Genomic DNA, 27,283 nt, shown 5'->3' on the forward strand with positions numbered 1-27,283 from the left:
AAACTTAAGAGGAGAGTTTAAAAATCCATTTATTCTTCTAAAGCCACGACTTTTTTCCCCATTAACATGTTATATACATTAGTGTCTTCTAGTCATGAGCCATGTCACAGTTTAGTTGGTTAGCTTTTAAATTATTTAACAACCATAAGCTATTAATACAATTTTTTTAAAGTCTTGCACATCGTCTTAAAACAAACTTGGGTTCATTTATATAGAGATTTTGTTTTTGTAAAAGAAAGGGTTTATATCAAAAACATATTTAGGCATCTCTTGAAGAAGAAATCAAGCAGGCATTTAAAGCTAAACACACACGTAATTCCAAATTTAGTTTGTTACAAAAGTTTTCAGCTTTATTGACAAGTTATGGCAAACATATTTGACAAAATTATGTTTCCTATTTAGAGAAGCTTACACATGGAACTTTATGTGATTTAAAAAATAATAATAAAAAACAAAACAAATACAGATTAAAACACTGGACAAATTCAGTTAGCTACATCCATACAGTAGCAGCTTGTTGTCAACCCCGTTAAAACAGCATTTAAAATGAAATTTACAAACTTAATATTAAGCATTTTAAATCTAACTAACATATATTAAAAGACAGGTTAAAACAGCTTATCTACATCTCGATTATCATCTGGTTAAAAAAAAAAGGTCATATTACATTTTTTTAAGCAACCCTAAATAAAAACTCAACCTTAGTGTGGGGATTGGGTGTAAGAGATGCAGCTTCATGCTTCTTTTTTGTTTGATTTTTTTTCCTGTTTTGCTTTAAAATTACACACAACAGTGAGGAGAAACAACCAAGACAACATCATCTTGCTGAAAGGTTTAGTCAACAACTGCCAACAGTCTTTTAAAGTCCATGTCCTAAAAATAATACTAATGCCAGTTTCACTCCATTCTGGAAACATAAGTAGTATACAGGTAATCATAAGCAATAATTCCTAGAATAGAAAAAAAATGGGCTATTACTTGTCTTGTTGCCATTTATGTGGAGACCACGGGTTCTTAATTGTCTTTAAGTTGAGGTCACAGATGTGGAGAATATCTTTCAATATCTACCATAGGGGTGTTCCCTGTAACTCCCTCTGGCTGATCTGGGAGTTGGAGCTTTTAGGCTAGGACGACTTATGGTCCATTCTTCTTGAGCTAAAACAGACAAAACAAGGAAGAAGTTGCTTTATTTTGGTAGACATGGCTATGCAGCTCTGATCAAGCTATCCAGCTAATAATGCAGTGAGTCTTAGAATACGAAGCCAGCAGTATCGTCTGAGATCCAACGGCTAACAAAAGAAAAGTCTCGGTCAAGACCGAAAACTCTCTTTCTTCCAATTTCCAGCACGTGTAAAAAATATTTTAGCGAAACGATCAATCCTGGGTAAAAAAACCCCAACCCCAACACTTTTCGATTTTTGCCTGTTGCAAAGTTATTTCATGCCTGAGTTTCTAATATGGTCTGAATAACTGGATCAGGAATTGAGTCAGAAGCAGGGAACTGAAAGATGAATGATTAGGTGCTTTCTCATTTAACTTAAAAAGCACAGTGGAATTGATGGGAAACTTAGATAATATTAAAGTGGGCTTTCTAATACAAACAGATAACTGTGTACATGCACAAGTCTATTAATATACAGAGAGAGAGAGAGAGAGTGGGGGGAGTGAGAGAGGGAGAGAGAGAGGGTGGGAAGAAAAAGACAGAGAGACTGCAATAGGTTTCTACAATGACAATATACTGGTTATCTGCATTAATTCTTTTTTTACATTTACATTGGGTTTTTAAAAAGAGTTTATGCAGATAATCAGTCTATCGTCATCGTAGAAACCTATAGCAGAAACAGAAATGTAAATGTAACTTTATATTAAGCTTGTTGACCTCATTTTTGGTTTTTTTGTTTGTGTTTTCAATAAAAAATTATAAAAAATCCCTCTCTTTTTTGTTTTTCGTCTCCTTTTATTTTACATACCGCTGATATAATCCTTTTTCTCGTTCACCACTGCGTTGTAATTTCTTACCACCCAGATATTTCCCTGTCCCATTTCTGTCAGTTTTTCATGTAGTTGACTATAAAATTCTTTTTGGGTCTCATCTGGGACACAGATTGTTACCAATAGCCATGTTTTCTGTTCAGATTTTAGTTCTATTATTAGCACTCTTCCCTCTGTGTCCTTATATTATAATTTGGCCTCTATTCCTTCCCTAATATATGCTGCTGTTCCCCTCTGTTTTTGATCTGCTTATGCTGTATTAACTCCCAATGATGATACTATCGTTGTTTATTAGCACCCACTTTCCCCTGTCTTATCAGATACAGGTAATCAACAATTTAGAGCCATTTATTTCAAGTTACAATGGCACTGAAAAAGGTGATTCATGACTGGTTGTAACATTTACACCCATTGCAGCAGTAGTGGGTTGCTACCTGCACGTTAGAGCAGTGATTTTCAAAGTTTTTTGAGCCGCGGCACATTTTTTACATTTACAAAATCCTGGGGCACACCACCAACCAAAATGACACAAAATGACACTCTAGCACAGTACATATTATACATATAGTTAATAATATAGTTTCTAAATGCATTTATGCTCAGTGTGAAACCTGGGCCTGTTTCGATGAACACAAAAGGGATATCCTGGCAGGAATGGTAGAAAGATGGAGGCGGCTGGCAGCGGGCTGGATAAATTGCCTCCGCGGGCAGTAGTTTGGGGACCCATGTTTAATTTCCCCACAGCACACCTGACCATGTCTCACAGCACACTGGTTGAAAAACACTGCGTTAGAGAATGGCACACAGGTAGTACATGGTGCGCTGCGCGTGCAGCCTTAGTTCTCTTGTGTGCACACATCCCAGTGTACTTTTGCTTTATGCGCATTGCGCAGAAGCAAAATCTCGTGACGGGATGCATGCTGGTGTGAGATTTCAGAGGTTTTTGCTTCTGCGCATGTGCGGAAGCAAACCCCCCCCCCCACCAAAATCTCTCTCTCTTTCGCACGTCCCTTTGCAAGATTTCAGCATGTTTTTTGCTTCCTGTGCATGCGCAGAAGCAAAACATGCTGGGACCTGCACGCACACAAGAGGACCAAAGCTGTGCATGGAATGAACCAGTAGCTGCAGTAATAGCAATCTGCCGCTGCATTGCAGCATCCCATTAGTCATATGATCAAAATTTGGAAGGCTGGCAACTGTCACATATTTATGATGGTAGCAGTGCCCTGTGTCCTGTGTTCGCTTTTTGTGACTTTGTGACAAGCAAAATCAGTGGGGAAGCCAGATCCATTTAACAACCATGTGACTAACTTAAGAACGACAGTGGTTTCCTTAACAACTGTGGCAAGAAAAATCATAGAATGGGGCAAAACTTACTTAACAACTGTTTAGCTTAGCACTGGCAATTTTGGACTCAATTGTGGTTGTAAGTTGAAGACTATCCGTATGAATACTGTAGCTGAATGATTTCCAGGCAGTATTGGCTCAATAAATATGCCTCTTCTACACTCGCATAACATTGTTAAATCATTGTGAGGAGGAAAATAACAACTAATTTCATCCTAGAAATACATTAAATACATTAATAGGGGGCAATACAGACCTAATTTGTGGCTCTCCATAAAAAAAGATAGTGCTTAGATAAACTATATTCAATTAAACATAATAATCTGAAATATTAATTTATGTCAAAAATAATTTCTCAACAGAGAATAACAATGTTCTGTGATATTGCTTGCAAAATATTAGCATAACTTTTCATTCTTAGTTTTATTAAAAAGAACTGGAGCATGGACATCTAATTTTCTTATATGTTAAAAGCAGCTACTTAAAAATACTATCATTATTATCATCATCTTAATTTACTATGGCCTCTCATTCTGAAAATTTCTTGATGGCTTACAACATCCACATATACAATTAAAACAATTTAAAATAAAGTGTTTCAGAAACTGCACCGGAAAGCAAGGCCTGTTATATTAATGGATCATTTGTTTGTTGAGAAAAATCTGCAATCCATCATCTCTGTCAGATTCTTTGGTCTATATACTGATGCTATTCCTTGCCTAGTTATGACCGAATATAATAGGATGGGCTTCTGATTAGGCATACTTAGTACTACACTTGAATGACTATTGCTATTTGTAGAATTTACAGTGTAATTTTATATACAGAAGTAACTCCCATGAATAAAGCAAGATTTTTCTGGCAAGTAAATGCAATAGACTGCAGCCTTAATTACCTATATGCCAGTTCTGTTGATTAAAAAACATTAAGAATATTACCTGGTAGGCTTAGATGAGTTTTTCTAGAGGCCAGTTTTTAGCTACGGAAAGGATTTGTGATTGTTTTTCATTCCTTTCCTCCATCCCATTCCTAAACTAAGGAGAAATTTCCTGACAGTTAGAATAATTAATCAGTGGAACAGTTTGCCTCCAGATGTTGTGTTTGTTCCAACAGTGGAAGTTTTAAAGAAGATGTTGGATAACCATTTATTTGAAGTGGTGTAGGGTTTTTTGCCTAAGCAGGGGATTGCACTAGAAGACCTCCAAGGTCCCTTCCAACTCTGTTATTCTCTTAATCTGCTTTGCATTTGAAGTTAGAATTCCAAGTACAGTGGTACCTCTACTTAAGAACTTTTCTAGATAAGAACCAGGTGTTCAAGATTTTTTTGTCTCTTCTTAAGAAACATTTTCTACTTAAGAACCTATGCCTGGAAAAATTTCACAGGAAATTTGAGAGCGGCACGAAGACCCAGCCAGTTTCCTGCCATTCCTCCTTTAATCCTGGCCATCTCGGGCTTTTCTGGGATGCCAGAGGAGCCTTTCGGTGGCGCTTAAGGAGGCTTTGGCAGTCCAGAGTGAACAAAGCATTTTCTTTTCTCTGGGCACTTGGAGAGGGAATGAACCACTTTGCTGTGGTGACTCCCTCGCACTGCCTCCCACACACCCAGTGCAAGGTTGCCTCCTGGAGCATCTGGGCACAGAAAGGCAAAAGGGGGCACTTGGGCCCGGCCAAATCAATTCGGTTTCAGTGAAACTGAAGAATCACCACAGTGAAGGAAAGACGACAGCTACAAAGCGAGCGAGCAAGAGAAAAGGGGATCCCTTCAGCATGGGAAGGAAGAGGAAGCAGGTAGCAGCAGCAGCCGCCTTTTGGTCAAAGGAGCAGGAGGTTCCCCCTTCTCGCCCGCCTGGGTTGTATGGGAGGCATCCTCACACCAGGTGTATGGGTGGTGTGTGCTCCTCCTCGACGCCTCAGAGTCCTTCCTTTTTTTTAAGACTTAAAGTTTTGGATTTTTTTGATTCCCTATAACTCACCTTCTTCTTTCGGCAGTAGCTGTCCTCTTCTTCTTCCTTCTCCTCCTCCCACCCAAACTCCGAGCTTTTATTTCTTTCCTAATGGGTTTCCACACATTATTTGCTTTTACATTGATCCCTATGGGAAAAATTGCTTCTACTTACAACTTTTCTACTAAAGAACCTGGTCACGGAACAAATTAAGTTCTTAAGTAGAGGTACTACTTATCTTGAAATATAATCCAAATATACATTGTTGTCTAACTGATATCTTGACCCCACTTGCTTCCTAGTTTGTCCACACAGGCACACAATTTAGATCACTGCTTTGATTCTTGTGACAATGAAACTAGATGGGCAATGGTGCATCATTTACCATTTAGATTCCTAATCGAAATTTGTCCAACCGGTACTTATATCAGGATGTTTATTTATTTATTAGATTTTTATCTTGCTCTTATTATTATTATTATTATAAATCACTCAAGGTGGCAAACATTCCTAATCTTCCTCCTATTCTCCCCAACCCTGCAACAACACAACACACCTTGAGTTTGGTCAAGTGCCTCCAAAGTCACCCAGTTGGCTTTCATGCTAGAATTCTGTCCCCTTGGTTTTAGGCCAGCATCATAACCATTAGATCAAACACTCTCAATTTTTACCAGAATTTGATGTTGCAATTAAAGCAGTTACACTTTTAAAAAGGTAGAGGTTCACACCAGTTCTATAGAATCGATAGAAAACTGCTGGTGATGCCATGGTGATGTCACGGAACCAGTTCTCTAGATGCCGGTCCGTGGACGGCACCATCTTTTGGGGGATATTTTAAAAAGAATTTTTATTTGGGAGTTGGCGGGTTGGCTGGGATTTTTTGCTGATTTTGCGCATGTGTAGAAGCTAAGTCTACTGCACCTGGGTTGCCATTTTGTTTTTGGCTTTTAAAAAATTGTGAATTTTCAGCACTGCACATGCACATGTGCATGGCACAGCCATGGGGTGCGCAATGTGTGCGCAATGCACGTGCAGCCATGCAATGCGGGAGGAAGCAAACTGGTGTCAAACTAAGTTAAAACCCACCCCTGAAAGGGTGGGCTACTGCCCGGATGGAAGGGAATGCAGTGGGGCAGTGAAAATGGAGCTTCACCCCAGAGCACCCAATTTGCATTGAAAGATGTTGAAAGAAAATGCAGGGTATCCTGCATAAGCCACGCTCACAGTGTAGTAGTAAAAATTTTGGTAGCCCTTCACTGCACCCCTGGTAGAGGATGCTACCACATTTGCTATCTTTCCAATGGCCAAACTGCATCATTCACAGCAGCATCCAAGACTTGCATAGAAGGGATGACCTTGCAACACATGTATGGAAAGGTAGAACTGATGTTGTGACACCATTGTGCCTCTTGTATCATTTGAACGTCTCATCAAGGTTATCTATGGATGCCTCTGACCACCTTGTTTCTACGCTTTAGCACTTCTAGGATAGACCATGGGACTTGCCAGGAAGTAAAATCAGCTGCAAAGAGCACTACATTGTTGTGATAATTTTTTTCTGTAAAAGGAAAAAAATTGAGAATCTAGCAGCTTTATGCATTCTCAAAAAGAAGAAAAACTAAACGCATCAGTCAATTTATGTCTGGATAGCTTATTAAAAATCCGGACACAAATCTGCCAGGATAGAGTTCTGCCTTGCAACTCTAAATGGGATTGGGTTTAATCTCTCTGCATATCTTTATTTCCCTTCACGGAAAGTTTCTTTTCTTCAGGCGATTGTTCTTTCAAAGGAGATCACAACTTTCTTTGTCACAGAAAAGATATGACAGGAAGAGGTTGGGAGGAGTAGGAGTTGCTTCTTTTGAAGAACTTCCTATGCAGAGCTTGAAATGTGTGAGGCATGTTGAAGTGTTATTGTGAATAAATTATTTTTTTCTAGCATTGCTTGGGATCTTTTTGACCTGAACATTCATTCCACTCCCCCTTCTTCTGATTCCAAATGCTGAAGATTAGACTTGTCATATGCCCAGAGTTACAGACAGGATGCGAAAGATGACAAGTTCTGTTGTAGGAGGATGAAAGCATAGTGTGCTCTATTCCTCAATGTTGGGGTAATTTTGGAGAGAAAGAAAAAGACACAGGCTTTAAGAGCTGCATAACAGACAGAAATTCAATCTATACACCTCTCCCCCTTCAGGCAATTATTTTTCTTACTACATTTTTTTAGATAACTTTTAAAAAGTGAAGAAAATGGCAACCAATTTAATAAGGGATTGGACCAATTCGTCTACAGCCAGGGCAAAAGTGGGCACTTCGGCCCGGCCAAATCAATTCGGCTTCAGCGAAACCAAAGAATCACCACAGTGAAGGAAAGATGCCAGCTACAAAGCGAGCGAGCAAGAGAAGAGGGGATCCCTTCAGCATGGGAATGAAGAGGAAGCAGGTAGCAGCAGCAGCAGCAGCCTTTTGGTCAAAGGAGCAGGAGGGCACATGAGGTGTTGCCCTACATCAGCTCCAGCACACATGTGTGTGCTGGCCAGATGATTTTTTGCCTTCCGGAGGGCGGGGGGGACAGACCATTTTTCACTCTCCCTAGGCTTCAGGAAAGCATGGGTGTGATGGGGAGCACAGAGGGGTTGTGCGTGGATGCGTAGGAGGAAGGCATTGCATCATGGGTGTGAGCATGCACGCCCTTTTGGCACCTGAGCAAAAAAAAGGTTTGCCATCACTGCTCTACAGGAGGATTTTAACTTGGAAACAATATCAGTTAAGAGAAAGGCAACAGGACCAGAGTGTTCAATATCCTAGTGTGATGCTGTCAAAGATTCAGGACAGATGAATAAGAGAATAATAGAGTTGGAAGGGACCTTGGAGGTCTTTTAGTCCAACCCCCTGCTCAAGCAGGAGAACCTATACCTGTGATAGCAAACCTTTTTGCCGTTGTGTGCCAAAAGCGAGGACAGAGCATGTGTGTGTGCCCATACCCATAATTAATGCACACGTGACCTCCCCATTCCCCCCACTTTTGGAAAACAATGGTACTGTGGTAGGCCCAAGTTCCAGAAGCTTTCTTAGAGCCTGGGGAGGGCGAAAATGACCTTCCCCATCCCTTCGGAGGCCAATTGGAGATTGGAAATGATATGTTTGCCAACTTCTGGTGGGACCAGAAAGCCTGTTTTTCTCCCTCCCCAAGCTTCAGAGGCTTTCTAGGAGCCTAGGGAGGGCAAAAACAGCCTTCCCCACTCCTTGGAAACCCCCTAGTGGCCAGAAACAGCCCATTTGCTGAGTTCTGATGGGTCCAGAAGGCCTGAAAGTCAGCTGGCCAGCACACACATACACGCTGGAGCTGAGCTAGGACAACACTCCCATGCCCACAGATATGGCTCAACGTGCCACCTGTGGCAAATGTGCCATAGGTTCGTCATCACAGCCCTATACAATCTGGACAAATAGAAGAACCTCCAGTGATGGAGCACCCACAACTTCTTACAGTGGATTAATTCCACTGATTAATTGTTCTGCCAGGAAAGTTCTCCTTAGTTCTAGGTTGGATCTCTCTTTGATAAGTTTCTATCCATTGCTTCTTGTTCAGCCTTCAGATGCTTTGAAGAATAAATGAAAGGAGCTGCAGCTTGAACTCATTTAATGATTATGTGTTCAGCAACTGTTCAAAGTTACAATGGTCTTGAATGAGGAGATTTGCTATTGTTCCTCAAAGAGGAGGCTGCTTCAGTGTTCCTGTAGTCATAAGATTACAATTTCGGCACTTGGTAACTGGCACACCATTACAAGGGCCACTGCATCCCACAATCACAGGATTTCCAATTGTGATCATCACTGCCATCTTCCAATAAATAACATCAGTGGGGAAGCCAGTAGGAAGTCACATCTCAAGGTCATATAATGTCACATTTAATGACTGTGTGTGTGTGATTTTCTTAATGGCTACAAACAGAAATGCCAGAATGACCTCTGCTAGTTTTCTGCGGTCACATGATTTGCATAGTGATAGAGTTTCTGGTCCCAATTCTAGTTGTTAACTAAAGACAACCTTTCCTTCAAAGTGCAGAGTTAAAATGATACAATTTACTATAACAAGATGAGGCGACGGTCATCAATTTGGACAGGGTTAGAAGGGGGTAAGAAACATGTGGAGTTGAGGTGCAACAAAGCAGTTTTTCTATGTTGTAACAGCCATGATAGAAATATGTCATTTCCATTTTCAGAGGAACTATACTGTTGTGTCCAGAGGACAGTTAGGCCTTGTACCCGCCCCTTATTCTTTGGGCGGGAAAATACTGCAAGGTGATTGGTTGGCTCAGTCTGGCAGCTCGGCATATATATAGCTGCCAGGCACAGCCATGTTTGTCTTGTTTTAGTTCTGTAAACCGTTACCTCCTGTTCAATAAAGAACCGTTACTCATTCCAAGATTGCAGTCCTTCATTCTAGCAGGGATCTAACATATACTATCTGTTGTGTAATTGTGAGCTAATTGTGGTTTCTAACACTCATTCTGAAATATTGTTTGTGGGATCTCAGCGCTAAACTATGTAAGCCTTTGGACTGATCCAGCTTAGTTTTTACCTGTCTCACCTGCTGTTATCTTCAGTTTAAATATTAAATGCACTTTGAGGGACAATTAAGCTCTCTGAGCACATTGCCTTTTTGTACTGTTTCTTTACAAGCATATTATAATGCTGCCCATATTTACAATTCACGCTGCTCTTTTCTGAAACAATCTGCCATTTCCTTTAAACAATCCTTCTCTCTTTCCTCTGATAATGAGATTTCCTCCCTTTCTACTTGGCTTTACCCCTGTTTGATCATTTTCGTCTTATCAGGCATCTTTACTGATATAAAGAAAAATGTCATTTGGTTACTTTTATCACAATTTTCTAACTAATGGAACAAGAATGGTAAATCCTGCAGACACTGCCAAACCATAATTCCCAGCATGGTCATTGCTGAAGCAGGTCACCATAACCTCCTGCTTGCATTACTGCTGAAAAAATTGTGTCGCCATTCAAGAGAACTTTAGAAGAAAAAGGTTGCTCTGTCTCTGCTGGTATATAATAATAACTGGTGCTTATTGCTTTGAATAAAACTCCTGAATATAAAACCCCAAAGTGCATTGTGAAGCTATCATATGGAACATAGTTACCTTCTCCCAATTAACTAAAAGGATGTAAGTGAATACAAATCCAAAAATGAGCTTTTTGGATACAGAAAGAATACTTTTGGTTGGAACTACTACTACCACATCAAGTGCCTTATTTGATTGCTTGTTGTCACCAAGGTATGTGGGAGGTTATTGTTTTTACTCTTTGTATATTGGTTTTTTTAATTGTTTGCAAGCCACATATAATCACTGAAAATGAGTGAGTGGCCATATAAATTTATGAAATAAAATAATAAAATGGGGAGTAGGAAGCCAATTTCCATTGGCTGCTAGCCTCCTTGGTTTGTTTGACAATTATCAATTCTGACTTAGAAACATAGAAACATAGAAGACTGACAGCAGAAAAAGACCTCATGGTCCATCTAGTCTGCCCTTATACTATTTCCTGTATTTTATCTTAGGATGGATAAATGTTTATCCCAGGCATGTTTAAATTCAGTTACTGTGGATTTACCGACCACGTCTGCTGGAAGTTTGTTCCAAGGATCTACTACTCTTTCAGTAAAATAATATTTTCTCACGTTGCTTTTGATCTTTCCCCCAACTAACTTCAGATTGTGTCCCCTTGTTCTTGTGTTCACTTTCCTATTAAAAACACTTCCCTCCTGAACCTTATTTAACCCTTTACATGACTTCAGTCATGTTACTTAAAATTTACACTGGCTCTTTTCCATAATCTTTGCTGGGCTTTGGGGAAACTTCCCACATGTACTAGAAATACTGCCTTATCGTGCATATGTAGATCACATACTGAAAGACCATACAGAGTTCATGCAATAATATCATAATAGATATACAGTGGAACCCCGACATAAGAGCTGCTCTACTTAAGAGCAACTCGAGATAAGAGCTGGGAGGGGAGAGATATTTTTGTTCTACTTACAAGCCCAAATTCGAGATACAAGCGCCAAGGAGCTGTCTCCTGAAGCCAAACGCTAACTTCCGCGTTCGGCTTCAGGAGACAGCTGCGAAGCGGCGCGCGTGTTTTAAAAGGTTGCAGCCGGCCTGGGGGGCTCGGGGGGGGGGTGCTTGCAGCTTTCTTTCTTGCTCTTTTTCTTTCTCTCTTTTACCTTCCCTTCCTCTATTTCTTCTTTTTTTTCTCCTTCCCACCTTCTTCCCTCCCTCCCTCCTTTCACTCATTCCTCTCTTACTCTCCCCTTTCATAAGTTTCCTTGCTTCCTTCCTCTGTTCCTGTCCCTTCCCCCTTTCTTTCTTTCTTTCTTTCTTTCTTTCTTTCTTTCTTTCTTTCTTTCTTGCTTGCTTGCTTGCTTGCTTGCTTGCTTGCTTGCTTTCTTGCTCTTTTTCTTTCTCTCTTTTACCTTCCCTTCCTCTATTTCTTCTTTTCTTTCTCCTTCCCACCTTCTTCCCACCTTCTTCCCTCCCTCCCTCCACTCATTCCTCTCTTACTCTCCCCTTTCATAAGTTTCCTTGCTTCCTTCCTCTGTTCCTGTCCCTTCCCTCTTTCCTTCCTTCCTTCCCACCCTCCGTCCATTCATTCACCCATTCCTCTCTTGATCGCTTAAAGCCGGTCCCTGGTGCAAAAAGGGTTGGGGACCTCTGTCCTACAGGATTGGGTGGCAGAGAAGTTGAACATATGTAAATTTAAAAGTTTAAGAAAGTTTACAAGTTAAGTGAAAGAAACTTCATTATTCATTTATATGTACATGTACATTTCTTCATTAAAAACATGTCTTTCTGCATAATTTAGACTAACTTTGTGAGTTTTTTGAGGGCTGGAACCAATTAAAATTATTTACATTAATTCCTATGGGGAAAAGTCGTTCGAGATAAGAGCTGCTCGACTTAAGAGCCCAGGTCCGGAACGAATTAAACTCGTATCTCGAGGTACCACTGTATTCTATATCTGTTCTAGGTCCATGGATTGGTATCCAGATGGAAATACCACATGTTTCTTTTAAAATTAAACAGTCTTTTATAAAAAGGATTTTAATATTTTAAGATATTAATTAGGAGAAGCAGAGACAGAAAATATGGGTTGCTTGACAAGCTGAAGTCTGTAGATTGTGACTGGCTCTGATTGCCAAAATAATGTACTTTTCTCATGTTCTATTTCACTTCCAAAGAGTATGGTCCTTGGTGTAAAGCCAAGGCTATTCCATACGCTCTTCCTAACTCAAAACTTGGAGTCTGTGATAGGGTATCTTTCCAGTGGTTATATTCAGAGGTAGTATTCAGCCAATTTGGATCTGTTGAAATTGTCAACCTACAGGAATACTTCAGCATCATTTGCCTTATTCTGTTTATTTTTACAAGTGGTTTAATCACCAGCTTTCCTGGACTCACTTGCAATATTTTAAGAAGGTTCTTTGTTCCAATAGAACAGAACCAAAAATATTCCCCCTGGTTCTTTAAGAAAAATTCCATATTATTACATTGTGATGAAGTGTTAGCTAAAATTAAAGTAATTTATAGCTTCTAAAGCATAGGAAATATTTTGAGGTCAAATATTAGCTACATAAATATTCATTTTCACTAGCAATTTGTTGCATGGATTTTTTTTTTCAAACTCACAAAGACACAAATTATTAAGAACTTTAAAGTTAAGAATGTTAAAGCTGCAATAATCCTATCATAGTTGGGAAAGCAGGAATAACCATACATCTCCCCTGCTCAGACTGGAGAAAAATCCCAAACTCAGATGAAATCACCTCAGAAAACTACTCCTAAGGGTGATAGAAACCTTGATAATTTCTAGTACTATGAAAGCAGAGCTTTGCTGCAGGAGGGAAGGAAAAAGTGACAATGTTGGAATTGCTTTAGACCAGGGCTGTCAAACTTGTGACTTGTGCCTCATGCACTGGCCACACCCACATAAAGGGAAAAAAGTCATCAATACATGACGATGCCATGATGATACAAGTTTGACACCCCTGCTTTAGATTGTCTTGAAGAGATGGTTCAAAGGAAGAATTAAGTACATGCTTAAATCTTTTTTTTAATGAAATCAATTGAATTTAAAATATTTAAGATCAGCTGGATTGAACCCCTCTCTGACTCTTATCAATTCTAAAGGGTGAATAGTTTTGTAGCATTGGGAAACCAGTGGGCCGGTTTATCTGAAGTGTATAGCTAAAGCAAGATCTTGCTCAAATGGAAAGTAGTCCAAATTTACATGGTAACCAGAGCAACAGAAAATATTGCTGTAGCCTCCTAGCCCATGATATCTTGCTTCCTATGGAGAACAGGAATATAAGATAGCCAGGTATGTATAAATTTGCTATCACACCAGTAACATCACTAAATCTGATGCTTATCACCAGGCAATAGATTTGCACATTAATCGGCATTTTCACCATTGCGTTTGAAAACTGACCCTATCCTTGTGATTAATGTCATTGCAAACCTCTGATCAAGAAAAGATTTGTTTAGTTTTGTGACCTCAAATCCACAAGTTACATTTTACTTCAGAACGATATAAATCCGCTTAGCCTGCCCTCTGAGAAAGCAGGAAGAGAGAACGTACAAGTAATTTCGGGTTGTCACTGAATGATTGCTTTTTGGATTTCACACATTTACCAAAAATAGTTCAAGCCTTACCGTAGCTGTCATAGGCATCTTCACTTGTTCCATGACCATAGTCATAATATTCAGGAAGACTGCAATAGATTTAGATAGCGAGTAAAAAGTTATTGCAAAAGGGAAATGGCTCAATTGAAACAAAACATTAACCAAACTTGTTATTTTTCTCCCTCACTCCTTTTATAAAACCTATGATGGTGAATCATTAACTGTATTCTGAGAGAGAAAACTGATTTTTTTTTTAAGTGAATGCATAATACAGCCTGTTCCATTGGCCCTCTTTGTCTCTTAAATAAAAATATATCTTATAGCAACAGTGCTTTAAAGATTTCAAGGGAAACATGTGGAGTACCTGTTTTTTATCTTAACCTCCAGTTTCCCAGGACATTATTTATATAATTAGGTTCCCTACCACCACCCCCATTCTCAGTTAATCTGGACTAAAAACATCAATTACAGAGTTGAACGACTCAGTTACAATATTTAAAGATGTGCATCTTTCCAGTGTAAAATGTGACCTTGAGGAACTTGGGACATTTGTATGCTACAAGTGATTTTTCAGGCGCCATGGGAAAAAGGCACATTAAAGTCCAAGTTGTAAAGGACTGGAAGGATTTAAAATTCATTGCCATCATCATCCTTTCTAATAAATAAATTCTTGTAGAAGAAATCTGAGCATCACGACCTGGCAGATATGTTAGCACCACAAAGGACAATTTGGGGATACAAACCTTACATTTTAATAATGTTGGAAATGTTGTAAGTATTGCTAAAGGGAATAAAAAAAGAGCAGGAAAAAACAATTTTCAGGGTAGGATCCCTTATCTCTAGTACAAGTAATATGCCCTGTCAATCTTCCTTTCTGCTGGTATTCATGAGTTTGTGAGGCCTGCCTTTTACACAAACTTGTGTTAGTAACACAAACTACAATGTAATGTTCATTACATTAAATTGTGTTTTGTTTTCTGAAACAAATGCCCAATCTATCTGGCTTTATATGTACGTGAATCTTCCTGAATCACTGTTATTTATTGAGTAATTACAATCAAAATAAAGTGCTACAATTGTAATTGTATGGTATTCAGAGTCTTATTGCTATTCTTTGCTTTGATTGGGAAAACAGACATCGTTGTCCATATATATATCAAATGTTTTGTGTTCTGAAAACAGTGTGACTAACATCCCAGCAAAATAACACAATTCAATAACTCATAACATATAGCATCTCCTAACTACTCATAGGAATTTATTTATAGAAACACCAAGAAATTATAATTACCTTGTATATAGTTGATAATAGATTAACTCAAATTATTCATGTTGAAGGTACTTACATACTATCATAAATGGCTTAAAACGGTGACTCTGGTTTTGATTAGATTTAGAATTAGAATTATTTTGAAACTAGTGGCCCACATCATTAACCTGATTGAAAATCCATAGCTCCAACATGGATTCAAATCCCAACATGGATTTAAACTACCTTCAATTTATACGAGGATCGCCCAGAAAGTAATGCACCACATTTTGTTTCTCAGCCTACAGTAATGGTACGAATGTGAAACTTTAGATATACATTATTTGAATTGTGAGGAGTGCATGTGCAAATTTTGCATTTCTTCAGACAGATAGCGTAGCTGCAGCAGTGTTTTGAAATGGTGTCTGTAAGTGATGTATGTTACAAGCAGTGTGTCGTCATTGAATTTCTCACTGCAGAGAAATAAACTGTTGGGAACATTCACAAATGTTTGTGTACAGTTTATGGAGAATCTGCAGTCAACAGAAGTACGGTTAGTCACTGGGCACAGAGGGTGAGGCCATTAGAGGTGATTCGCACAGTGCAGAAATGACTTCGTGACCAGAACATGGAGTGGTACCGACAGGACATACACGCCCTTGTTTCTTGCTGGAGAAAGGGCATAAAATGGGATGGAGATTATGTGGAAAAATAGGGAGTGTAGAACAAATATCATTCTTTCTTGTGTGTAAGATTCATTGTGTTCAATAAATAATTGTTGAAGAAAAAAATATGCCGCATTACTTTCTGGGCGACTCTTGTATTAGTGCATGTGAGAAAAATGCTAGCAATATCAGAGCCAGTTTGGTGTGGCAATCAAGATACTGGTGTGGAAAACATTGTCAACCAAGTGACAATGAGATAATGAAACCAACTAACTTCAGGTTACTCGTTCTATCTCAGCACAACCTACCTCACAAGGTGGTTTTTGTGGGGAAAATAGGAGGCAGAAGAATTAGGTATGGTTGCTATCTTGAGATGACTAGATTTTGAAAAAGCAGGATAAAAATATAATAAAAATAACACACAAAAGGAATTGATAGGACAACTCCATTCTTTAATGTCTTCCAGTCAATGTTGTCTCCTGGTGAGGTCTAAACTAGTCCCTCCAGTTTTCTTGCCAAGGTTCTTCAGAAGTAGTTTGCCATTGTCTTCTTCCTGGGACTGCATGACAGTGGCTGGTCTAACGTCAAGTGCAAAAGTATCTCTGGGACCGCCTTCTGCCACACAAATCCCAGCAACCAGTTAGGTCTCACAGAGTTGGCCTTCTCCGAGCCCTGTTGACTAAACAATGTCGTCTGGCGGGGCCCAGGGGAAGAGCCTTCTCTGTGGCGGCCCCGACCCTCTGGAACCAGCTCCCCCCAGATATTAGGATTGCCCCCACCCTCCTTGCCTTTTGTAAACTCCTTAAAACCTACCTCTTTCATCAGGCATGGGGGACTTGAGACATCTCCCCCAGGCCTATATAGTTTATGCATGGTATGTTTGTGTATATGTCTTGCTTTTTAAATAAGGGATTTTTAGATATTTTTAAATATTAGATTTGTTGTACATTGTTTTTATTATTGCTGTGAGCCACCCAGAGTCTACGAAGAGGGACGGCATACAAATTTAATAAATAATAATAATAATAATAATAATAATAATAATAATAATAATAATAATTTTATAAGTAGAATTCATAGTCGCCTAGGTTCTGGTTCTTAATAACTATGCCTTAATGATATCTGTTATTTTTTTTTCCCTAGTTGCATTTATTATTTCATAGTATCAAAATATGCATGGATTGTTTGATTTTAGTCTGATTCCTCTTTTGACTCTGCCCCCAGTTCTGCCACCCTTTCTCCTACATGTATGGATTTAATTAGAAATGGGAGAAATAAATATATTCCAGAAACTATACATTGGATTCAAGGTTGTTGGGAGTGTGTGGTAGAATAGCTGGCGATTGTTACATGTTAAGCTCCAGTGAACAGTATTAATGAAAGAACTGAAGATGAATTTTTGTGTGTGTGTGGGGGGGGGGGGGGAGGAGAAACATTTTAAATAAATATGATCATTTTAAATAAATATGAAGTTATTTCTCTTTGGTGACATTAATGGATGGATGAGGATGAGACAAGAGAGAATAAAAATGTGACTGGTCATTTGGAGAAACAGAATAAATAAGATTGGTGAATGTTAAGTCAATATTTACTTAGAAAAGGTGGTGTGGTGTGTTTTTTTTAAAGTAAGAATGGTGACTGTTTAGTGAATATCTACTTAGAAAAAGAGGTTTTTTAAAAAATACATGGTCTAAGCATAAATCTATTCATTGAAACACATAATTCACTTTATGATAAAAGATTGAGAGATTCAATGAATGACACAAGGGTGATGAGCAGGTGGGGGTTGCACCTATTGGCTGCTACCGGTATGCTCTCTAGAACCATTGCGGGTGCGGGCACTTCTGGCAGGCGTGCGCATACCCATTGGCATGAGATTTGGCTTCTGCGCATGCACAGCAAGTGAAATCTTGCGCAAGGATGGTCTCATGCATGAGATTTTGCTGATTTTCTGCGATTTCTTTGGTTCTGCGCATGCAGAAAGTATGTGGAAAATCGGCAGTCTTGTGGATGAGAGCATGCTCATGCGAGATTTTATTTGCTGTGCATGTGCAGAAGCCAAATCTTGTGTGGACTCATGTGCACGTGTGTCAGGGGTATGGTGATAAGTGCACATCTCAATTTCCGCTAACGGAACCCCGATCCCAGCCATACTGAATGCAACCTGCTACTGGTGATGAGAGGTTGTGAATATGGGATACAACTTTTGGATATTGTCACTGAGAAAATGGGCATGAAAAAAAAGGAATAAAAGAAAAATAAAACAGAATGTAAAATGGCTGCAAGAGAAACATGAGTTTCCATGAAATGACAATGTTCAGGGGTATGGAAATGGCAGGAGCAAAAATGATTTGTAAGAACAGACTATTGTAGAAAGACAATGTGAATGGTATAAGTTAGATTTGGTTAGGTATCCTTTTCTTCTTCCTTCTTTCTCAAAGGTACCCTTTCATTTCTGTTGCTCCAATCTGGGAGGCATTTAAAAACAAGACTGGAGATCCATTTGTTTAAAATGGTATAGGGCAGTGATGGTGAACCTATGGCATGGGTGCCACAGATGGCATGCGGAGCCATACCTGCTGGCATGCGAGCTGTTGCCCTAGCTCAGCTCCAACGTGCATGTGTGTGCAGACCAGCTGATTTTTCACTTTTACAGAAGCTCTGGGAGGGCGATTTTGGCTTCCAGAGAGCCTCTGGGGGGATGGAGAACATTTTTACCCTACCTTTGGAGCCTGGGGAGGGTGAAACACGAGCCTACTGGGACCACCAGAAATTGGGAAATAGGTGGTTTCCGGCCTCCAGAGAGCCTCCTGGGGTGTGGGGAAAACTGTTTTCACCTTCCCCAGACATTGAATTATGAGTGTGGGCACATGCACGCTCAATAGCATGCACGCATTCTCTTACGGCACCTGAGGAAAAAAAGGTTCGCCATCACTGGTACAGGGTCTCTTGCTTAGCAGAAGGTTAGAAGGCTAGAAGGCTAGCAGTGGGTTAGAAGAATGGAATGGAACAGAACGGAACATAATGGAACAGAACAGAAGAGTTGGAAGAGACCTTGGAGGCTTCTAGTCCCTAACCCCTGCTTAAGCCGGAAACCCTATACTATTTCAGACAAATGGTTATCCAATCTCTTCTTAAAAACTTCCAGTATTAAAAGCTGTCGAAAGTCTTAAAAGACCTCCAAGGTCTCTTCTGACTCTGTTATTCTTTTATTCTGCTTTCCCCATCTTACTCTTTTTGTGATGCACAGATATGTTGCATATCCAAGATGTGAACATAAAGAATATATGTGAACATACTGTATGTCAAATTTCTATTAAAACATGTCACCTGAAAGAAATGTTTTGCACAATAATTTGGTACCACAATACTAATCAGATCCTAGTCTAACCTTTGTTGAGGAGTCTCATTTTAACAAAAACTATGGTAGAGTCTCTTGTTAATTTCTGTTTGAAGAGCATAATTAATTCATATTATCACAGCAATATGGACATCATGCATCAATGAATAAAAGTATGTATGGTTAGCCCATGGTTTCTTCTCTGTCAAAGCAATGCAGGCATAAATGATCTTTCACTCACCAATGGATAACCATAACCAATCTTTTGAAATTATAAGGTAGAGCTGTGCAATGTTCTGATTCAATTCTGTATAGATACTTCGAAATAAAAATTGTGTTTGTATTTCTGAACACTACCAATCACTTTTCTGTGGACACGTGTCCAAAGAATCTAGAAATATGCCAATATAATCCTTTTATATTAATCAATAGTGTCACTGCATCTGGAATATTGTGTGAAATTTTAGCCACCACATTTTTCGGACTATAAGGTGCCAACCCCCCCCCCTCAAAATGGGTGGAAATGTCTATGCATCTTAATTAACAAATGTTGCTGAAGCCAAGGTGGCCTCCACTTTTTGGCCTCTGCCTCCCAGCAATTTGCCTCCTTGCAGCAAATAGCCTGGTCAGGTTCAGCACAGCCTCATTTAGCATGAGCTGCCGATTGGTGGTTGGCTCAGTCTCCCAGAATACCTCTGAGGCTGTGTGAATACAGGCTGCGGGAATCACCACCACCCATCACTGCTGTCACTGCCCATTGCCACCACCACCTATTGCAGCCTTCGCATTCCTCATTTTCAGTTTCTGTGCACCCCATTTTCAGCCCATTCCATGCAGTGGGGATTGCTACCACCAACAACCACCCATGTTTGGAATGGGCCTGAAGAGGCTGAAAATGGGTTGCGCGGAGGCGGTGGCAGGGATGGGTGGCGGTGATCCCCACAGCCTGGAACAGTTGGTTTAAGGTATTATAGGAGGCAGATCCAACCACCAACCAGCTGCTCATGCAAAATCATGATGTGCTGAAGCTGACCAGGCTGTATGCTGTTTGCTGTAAGAAGACAAATTGCTAGGAGGCAGAGGCAGAGGCAGATTTCTTTCTTGTTTTGCTTCCCAAAAGCTATGTGTGTCTTATAGTCTAGAACATGAGAAGCACAGAACAAAAAATGTCACTCTTCTGCCATTTTTCCTTTTGTTGGTTAACCAAAGATGCTTTTTCCGGAGGCACCTGGACATTCTTGTTTTTTTCTTTTGAAGACATTTGACTTCTCATCCAAGAAGTTTCTCCAGCTCTGACAGGATAGAGGGAATGGAAGGATTTATATTCCTTGCAGACAAGGAAAAGCATCTTTGGGACAACCATGGCCTGGATGACTGAGAATCTCTACAGACTTTCATTGGTTAAGTATTTCTCTCTTACTTCTCCATAGCAGCTAATTGTTCTTAGATATTACGAAGATAAATAGGCACAATTGCTCTATTACTGCCATTATTATTTTATTATTATTAGAACTAAGGAAATATTTCCTGATTATGAGAATAATTAATCAGTAGAACAACTTGCCTCCAAGAAGTTGTAGGTGCTCCATAACTGGAGGTTTTGAAGAAGTGATTAGACAACCATTTGTCTGAAATGGTATAGGGCAGAGGTCTCCAAACTTGGCCACAAGTTGTGGATTTCAACTCTCTGGCTGGAGATTTCTGGGAGTTAAAGTCCACAACTCTTAAAGTGGCCAAGTTTGGGGACCCTTGGTATAGGGTTTCCTGCTTCAGCAGGTGGTTGGATTGGAAGACCTCCAAAATCCCTTCCAATTCTGTTTTTCTGTTCTGTTACTACTATACTATAGGATCATCATCATCATCACCATCCATGACTTCATTTTACTAGAGATATGTTTGCTTAACTGAAGGAAGTCTGCTAATTCCTGTGAATATCTCCTATACCAGTGATGTCGAATTTATGGCTCACTGAGCCATATCTGAGGGCACACGAGGTGTTGCTCTATGTCAGCTCCAGCACACATGCATGCTGCAGCCAACTGATTTTTGTCCTTCTTTTCAGCCATTTTCGCTCTTCTCAGGCTTCAGGAGGCTAGGGATGGTGAAAAGTGGCTTTCCTGAACCACAGGGACAGTGAAAAATGGCCCAATAAGCCTACTAGAAGTCTGGATGGTTCAGTGAGACCTAGGCATATACCTGGGTGGGTGGGGGTGGAGCACATGGGGATGTCCCCATATATGGGGGAGGGCAATTCATTATGATTGTGAGTATGCACACCCGCTATTGGACGCATGTTTTGCACCCGACCCAAAAAAACGTTCGTCATAACAGTCCTGTACTATCTACCAGCATTTGCTTTCTCTGCCATTTCCCTTTTCTTTAAGGATAGAAGAAGTAAGGTAAAGGTTTCTGCTATTCTATCTCAGACCCACTCATGTGGCAAAATGGATTCAATATGAGATGAGATAGAAACAGATAGGTAGCAAAAGAAACACTGAAGATCCCCCCCACAAAAAAAATAATAATTGTTTTTGACAGAGGAGTAGAATGAATGAAAATGCAGGGTAGCATCTGAAAGAGATGAAAACCAGAAGACAGACTGTACATAAAAACTAAAAGTCAAGGAAAGAGACAGTTAAGAAAGAATAAATACAAAAGAAAAGGAAAAGGATTATCTAAGGAAGAGTGAAGGGCCGCAAGGTAAATATAAATTTCCATCTCCATTGCTCTCACCCAGCAAAATAACTGTCTAAACATTCATTCTAGCAGAAGGATGAAAAACAAACTACAGTCCCTGAAACACACAAATAAATTTATTTATTTATTTATTTATTTATTTACTTACTTACTTACTTACTTACTTACTTACTTACTTACTTACTTACTTACTTACTTACTCACTCAATTCATTCATTCATTCATTCATTCATTCATTCATTCATTCATTCATTCATTCATTCGTTTGTTTGATTTCTATGCCACCCTTCTGCTGAGTCTCAGGGCGACTTACAACATGTTTAGAAATCTAATGAAACTACATTCTAAAAAACCCACAATTAAAAATTAGACAACCAGATTCATACATCATACAGCCAACATTCATTCATCAAGCAGGGCAAGATATCAGAGTTTCAATGGTCCCAAACGTTCCAACAGAAATGGGTCTTTAGAGCTTTAAGTGTGGGAGCAGTATGAATCCCTGGGGTGAGCTCGTTCCATAGGGCCGGAGCCACCACAGAGAAGGCTTTTCCCCTCTAGGCCCCGCCAGATGACATTGTCTAGCTGACGGGACCTGGAGAAGGCCAACTCTGTGGGCCCTGACCAGCTGTTGGGATGTATGAGGCAGAAGACGGTCCCGTAAGTAATGGGACCATAACAAATATAGGTAGTCCTCAATTTACAGCCACAACTGAGCCCCAAAATTTATGTGGTTATGTGAAACCTTTGTTAAGTGAATTTTGTCCTATTTTTAAAACCTTTCTTGTGACATTTGTTCAGTGGATTACTTCAGTTTCTAATTTAATAACAGGTTGTTAAATGAATCTGGCTTCCCCATTGACTTTGTTAGTCAAAAGGTCACAAAATGAGATCCCATGAGGAGATCCTGTGACACTAAAATTTTGTAAACATGAATCAGTTGCCACATGCCTAAATTTTGATTGTATGATCATGGGGATGCTGCAACCATCATAAGTGGAAAACCCCAGGGGCATGGGGTGAGGTATCACAGTATGCTGATGATACCCAGTTGTACATCTCCAGCCAATGTCCAGTCAACGAAGCAGTGGAAGTGATGTGCTGGTGCCTGGAGGCTGTTAGGGTCTGGATGGGTGTCAACAGACTCAAACTCAACCCTGATAAGTCAGAGTGGCTGTGGGTTTTGCCTCCCAAGGACAATTCCATCTTTTCATCCATCACCCTGGGGGAGGGGAATTACTGACCCCCTCAGAGAGGGTCCGCAACTTGGGCGTCCTCCTCGATCCACAGCTTACATTAGAGAAACATCTTTCAGCTGTGGCGAGGGGGGCCTTTGGCCAGGTCTGCCTTGTGCAACAGTTGCGGCCCTATCTGGACCGGGAGTCATTGCTCACAGTCATGCATGCCCTCATCACCTCGACTTTCGACTACTGTAATGCTCTCTACATGGGGCTACCTTTGAAGAGTGTTCGGAAACTTCAGATCGTGCAAAATGCAGCTGCAAGAGCAATCATGGGCTTCCCCAGGTATGCCCATGTCACACCAACACTCCGCAGTTTGCATTGGTTGCCGATCAGTTTCCGGTCACAATTCAAAATGTTGGTTATGACCTATAAAGCCCTTCATGGCATCAGACCAGAATATCTCTGAGACCGATTAGGTCCCACAGAGTCGGCCTTCTCCGGGTCCCATCAACTAAACAATGTCGGTTGGCGGGCCCCAGGGGAAGAGCCTTCTCTGTGGTGGCCCCGACCCTCTGGAACCAGCTCCCCCCAGAGATTAGAACTGCCCCCACCGTCCTTGCCTTTCATAAACCCACCTCTGCCGTCAGGCATGGGGAAATTGATTCCCCTGGGCTGTTCTCGCTTTATGTATGGTTTGTATGAGACATATGATTGTTTTTTATATTAAGGGTTTTAAATTGTTTTTAACTGTTGGATTTGTATTGTTCTGTTGGTGTGAGCCGCCCCGAGTGTTCGGAGAGGGGCAGCATTCAAATCAAATCAAATCAAATCAAGTCAAGTCAAGTCAAGTCAAGTCAAGTCAAGTCAAATCAAATCAAATCAAATCAAATCAAATCAAATATAAATAAAACATTTATATGTAACTTTTTTTCAGTGCCGTTGCAACTTTGAATGGTCACTAAGTGAACTGTTGTAAGTTGAAGACTATCTGTAATCAGGATTTACAGAGACCATGTGGAGGCAGTAAAATTCACTAGCCTATCAACATCAGGTAGCTTTTCACTCCTCCTCCTGTTTTCTTATTTTTTTGTTTAATAGATGGAGAGAAAAGTGCACAATGTTTGATGCTGCAAAGCCTGAAAATAACCAGATCAACTGAAATAATTTTTCAAATGCTCCAAAGCAATTCAGAAGCAACTGTTTCACTTTGACATCTTGCCTCAATTTGAAGGGGAGATTCAATTGAAGCCTCTCCAAATCTAAGTTTCACGCAGCTGTAATGCAACAAGTATGCTAAATCCATAAGTGGATATAAATACATGCATACTAAAACTACTTTAAATGGAGATGTGATTAGCCCAGATGTATATAAAAAGCCTAAAGTGGAGATCTGGAAGAAGAAGAAATGTATAGAACCTGAGACTCGCTTATTATCAAGGCTGCCACATAAAATATTGGAGATTTATAATGGGAAAAAAAATCTTCCATGGCATTAAGGGCAAGAAACTTTTATTTACTTCAGAGGTAGCATACTTGCTTGTAGTTTAGTTCATTGAATTTATATATACTGTATATATATATGATTCGACACAAAAATATGTAACCCTTCCCTGGTGCAGAGCTGAAGGGATTGGATACTGTAGCCTAGAGGATAATTCTCTGCCTTACAAGGCAAAGGTTTCAGGTTCAAATCCCAGTGGGTATGGCTAGCTGATGAGGCCAAAATAAGGCCGAAATAGATCTATCCTAGTCTCCCATAATTTTCAAATTCAGCAAAAAAACATGTGACATATATACGTATATGTGTGTAATCATACATATTATACATACATACATATTCATCAGGTAGTCACACCCTTTTTACTGGGATTTGAAATTTGATTTCAAATCCCAGTAAAAAGGGTGTGGCTACCTGATGAAGGCAAATAAGCCTGAAATAGATCTATAGTAGTCTCCCTTCCTTTTCATTATTAGAAAAAATACTGTATGTTACACCTATAGATTATAGTTGTCGGCTATAAAAAACCTATCTGCCTTGGAATAAGGTCCCCGGTGGGGCCGAGAGGTAAAAAAGGAGCTGTGATGTTCCTTCAATATACCAGGATGACTTGACAAAAAGAATCACTCATAACCCTTCCCTGGTACAAGCTGATATGGAAGTTGAGCCTGTAGCCTAATGGCTAAGACCTCTGCCTCAGAAGGCTGAGGCCCCGGGTTCAAATCCCAGTAAAAACGGTGTGGCTACCTGATGAAGGCAAATAAGTACGAAATAGATCTATAGTCGTCTCCCTTCCTTTTCATTATCAGCAAAAATGTTATACATACATACATACATACATACATACATACATACATACATACATATATATATATATATATATATATATATATATATATATATATATATGAACTTCAAAAGAGTTTTGGATGATGAATGCCGTACATGGATCGTTGTGAAACCTGCCAGCTTTTTAGGCTTCCTAATTTGATTCATTCAATAGCCTCGGAATAAAATATATGGAAATCTCAAGTCTCAATACGAATCCCAAAATGAAATATAGCAATGCAAAAATCAATTCTATGCTCCACACAATAAAAAGCAGGCAAAATAAGTAGAAAGCATAGTATATTATCAAGATTGTATAGATGATGCCATCTGTTCTCTATATAAAATGCTGCTATCTTACACAATAGGCTGAAAATTAATGTCAATGAAATCTATCCACTAATAATTTCATGAGCAACTTAGGCATTGTCTGTGCAGCAAGACTACTTCTGTATATGCTGGAAAATGGTAAAAAAAAAAACCTTCACAATATTCTCAACAGTATTGTTGAGTATTGATGGTTAGTGAAGATGATGGAACATGCGGAGATGGCTAAATTAACTTCTTTGGAAAAAAATCAGTATCTATCTTTATGACTAGAAACTTCTTACATAGACTTTTGCATAAAAGTGAAAAGCATGCCCTTACAATTTGTGTTTTGAATGATTAGGGGGAAAAAACCCAAGGATGATAGAAAAGAATGAACATTATTTTGTTATCATGGGAATAAGAGGTAATGTAACTTTACCTATATTTGCTACACAGGAAATTGGAAGTTTCTTTGTATTGGTATTCTTTCTTTCTGCAATTGTCTTCTTTTTCTTTTCCTCTCTTATCTACTTTGTATTACTTTTTAGTTTTTATGCTCTGTGTCAGGGATAGGTTTGCTTGTTTGTTTGTTCATTCATTCATTTATGTATTTATTTATTGGATTTGTATGCCGCCCCTCTCCACCGACTCAGGGTGGCTAACAACAATGATAAAAACAACATGTAACAATCCAATTTAATAAAACAACTAAAAACCCTTCTTTATAAAAACCAAACATACACACAAACATACCATGCATAACTTATAATGGCCTAGGGGAAGGAATATCTTAATTCCCCCATGCCTGGCGACAAAGGTGGGTCTTGAGTAGTTTGCGAAAGACAAGGAGGGTGGGGGCCGTTCTAATCTCTGGGGGGGGGTTTGATTCCAGAGGGCCGGGGCCGCCACAGAGAAGGTTCCTCCTGGTTCGGGCCAGATCGCTCGAATCGTTAGTGACCTGCTAGTGATGTAATTTTGGCATCACAGATCCAGTTCTGCCTGTACCAGTCCATGCTCGCTGCCATCTTTTTTTCTGAACTTTCGGCCAATTTTCCTGTGTTTTCATGACTTCTGCTCGATCTGTGCTTTGAAAAAAGCCTTCCCGCCCACCCCTGGGTTAATACTGACCTTTATTTCTTTGCCCAAAACACAGCTGATCAGCTCCTCAGCTATTATTTTGGGCTGAATCTATTGTTTGAGCATGCATGGAAGTAAAATCTCTCGTGGAGAAGCATGAAACATCACGAAACATTGTGATGTGAACTGGTAGTGAAGATAAGTGGAACCCACTCTTGCTCTGTGTGTATATGCAAGTACTGCATACACACACACAAACACACACACACACAAATTTATTTAGCGTGTGACATATTGTACATGAATTTGCAACCTACATTAACAGAAACAAACAACCAGGTGTCATCCTATAGTGGTTCAAAATCTTGAAATTAATGACCTGCTAAAAATGCCTTTTGTATTTTCCCCCCTTTCTCTTTCAATTGGATGGAAAAAGATATGGTTTT

The 27,283-nt window shown here is 39.7% G+C and overlaps 1 protein-coding gene across 1 annotated transcript in view; it reads right to left on the reverse strand.

Moving 5' to 3' along the window:
* Window positions 1–612: 612 nt before the first annotated feature.
* KHDRBS2 (KH RNA binding domain containing, signal transduction associated 2) overlaps window positions 613–27,283 on the reverse strand; it is a 472,630-nt gene continuing 445,959 nt past the window's right edge. Inside the window, exons 8-9 of the mRNA XM_070733031.1 lie at window positions 14,021–14,079; window positions 613–1,155 (exon numbers count right to left, since the gene is read on the reverse strand). Coding sequence (XP_070589132.1) covers window positions 1,058–1,155; window positions 14,021–14,079 — 157 coding nt within the window. The 3' untranslated portion in view covers window positions 613–1,057. The remainder of the gene's footprint in view (window positions 1,156–14,020; window positions 14,080–27,283) is intronic.

Source organism: Erythrolamprus reginae, chromosome 1 (genome assembly GCF_031021105.1).
Source record: "Erythrolamprus reginae isolate rEryReg1 chromosome 1, rEryReg1.hap1, whole genome shotgun sequence".
NCBI classification, from domain to species: Eukaryota; Metazoa; Chordata; class Lepidosauria; order Squamata; family Dipsadidae; genus Erythrolamprus; species Erythrolamprus reginae.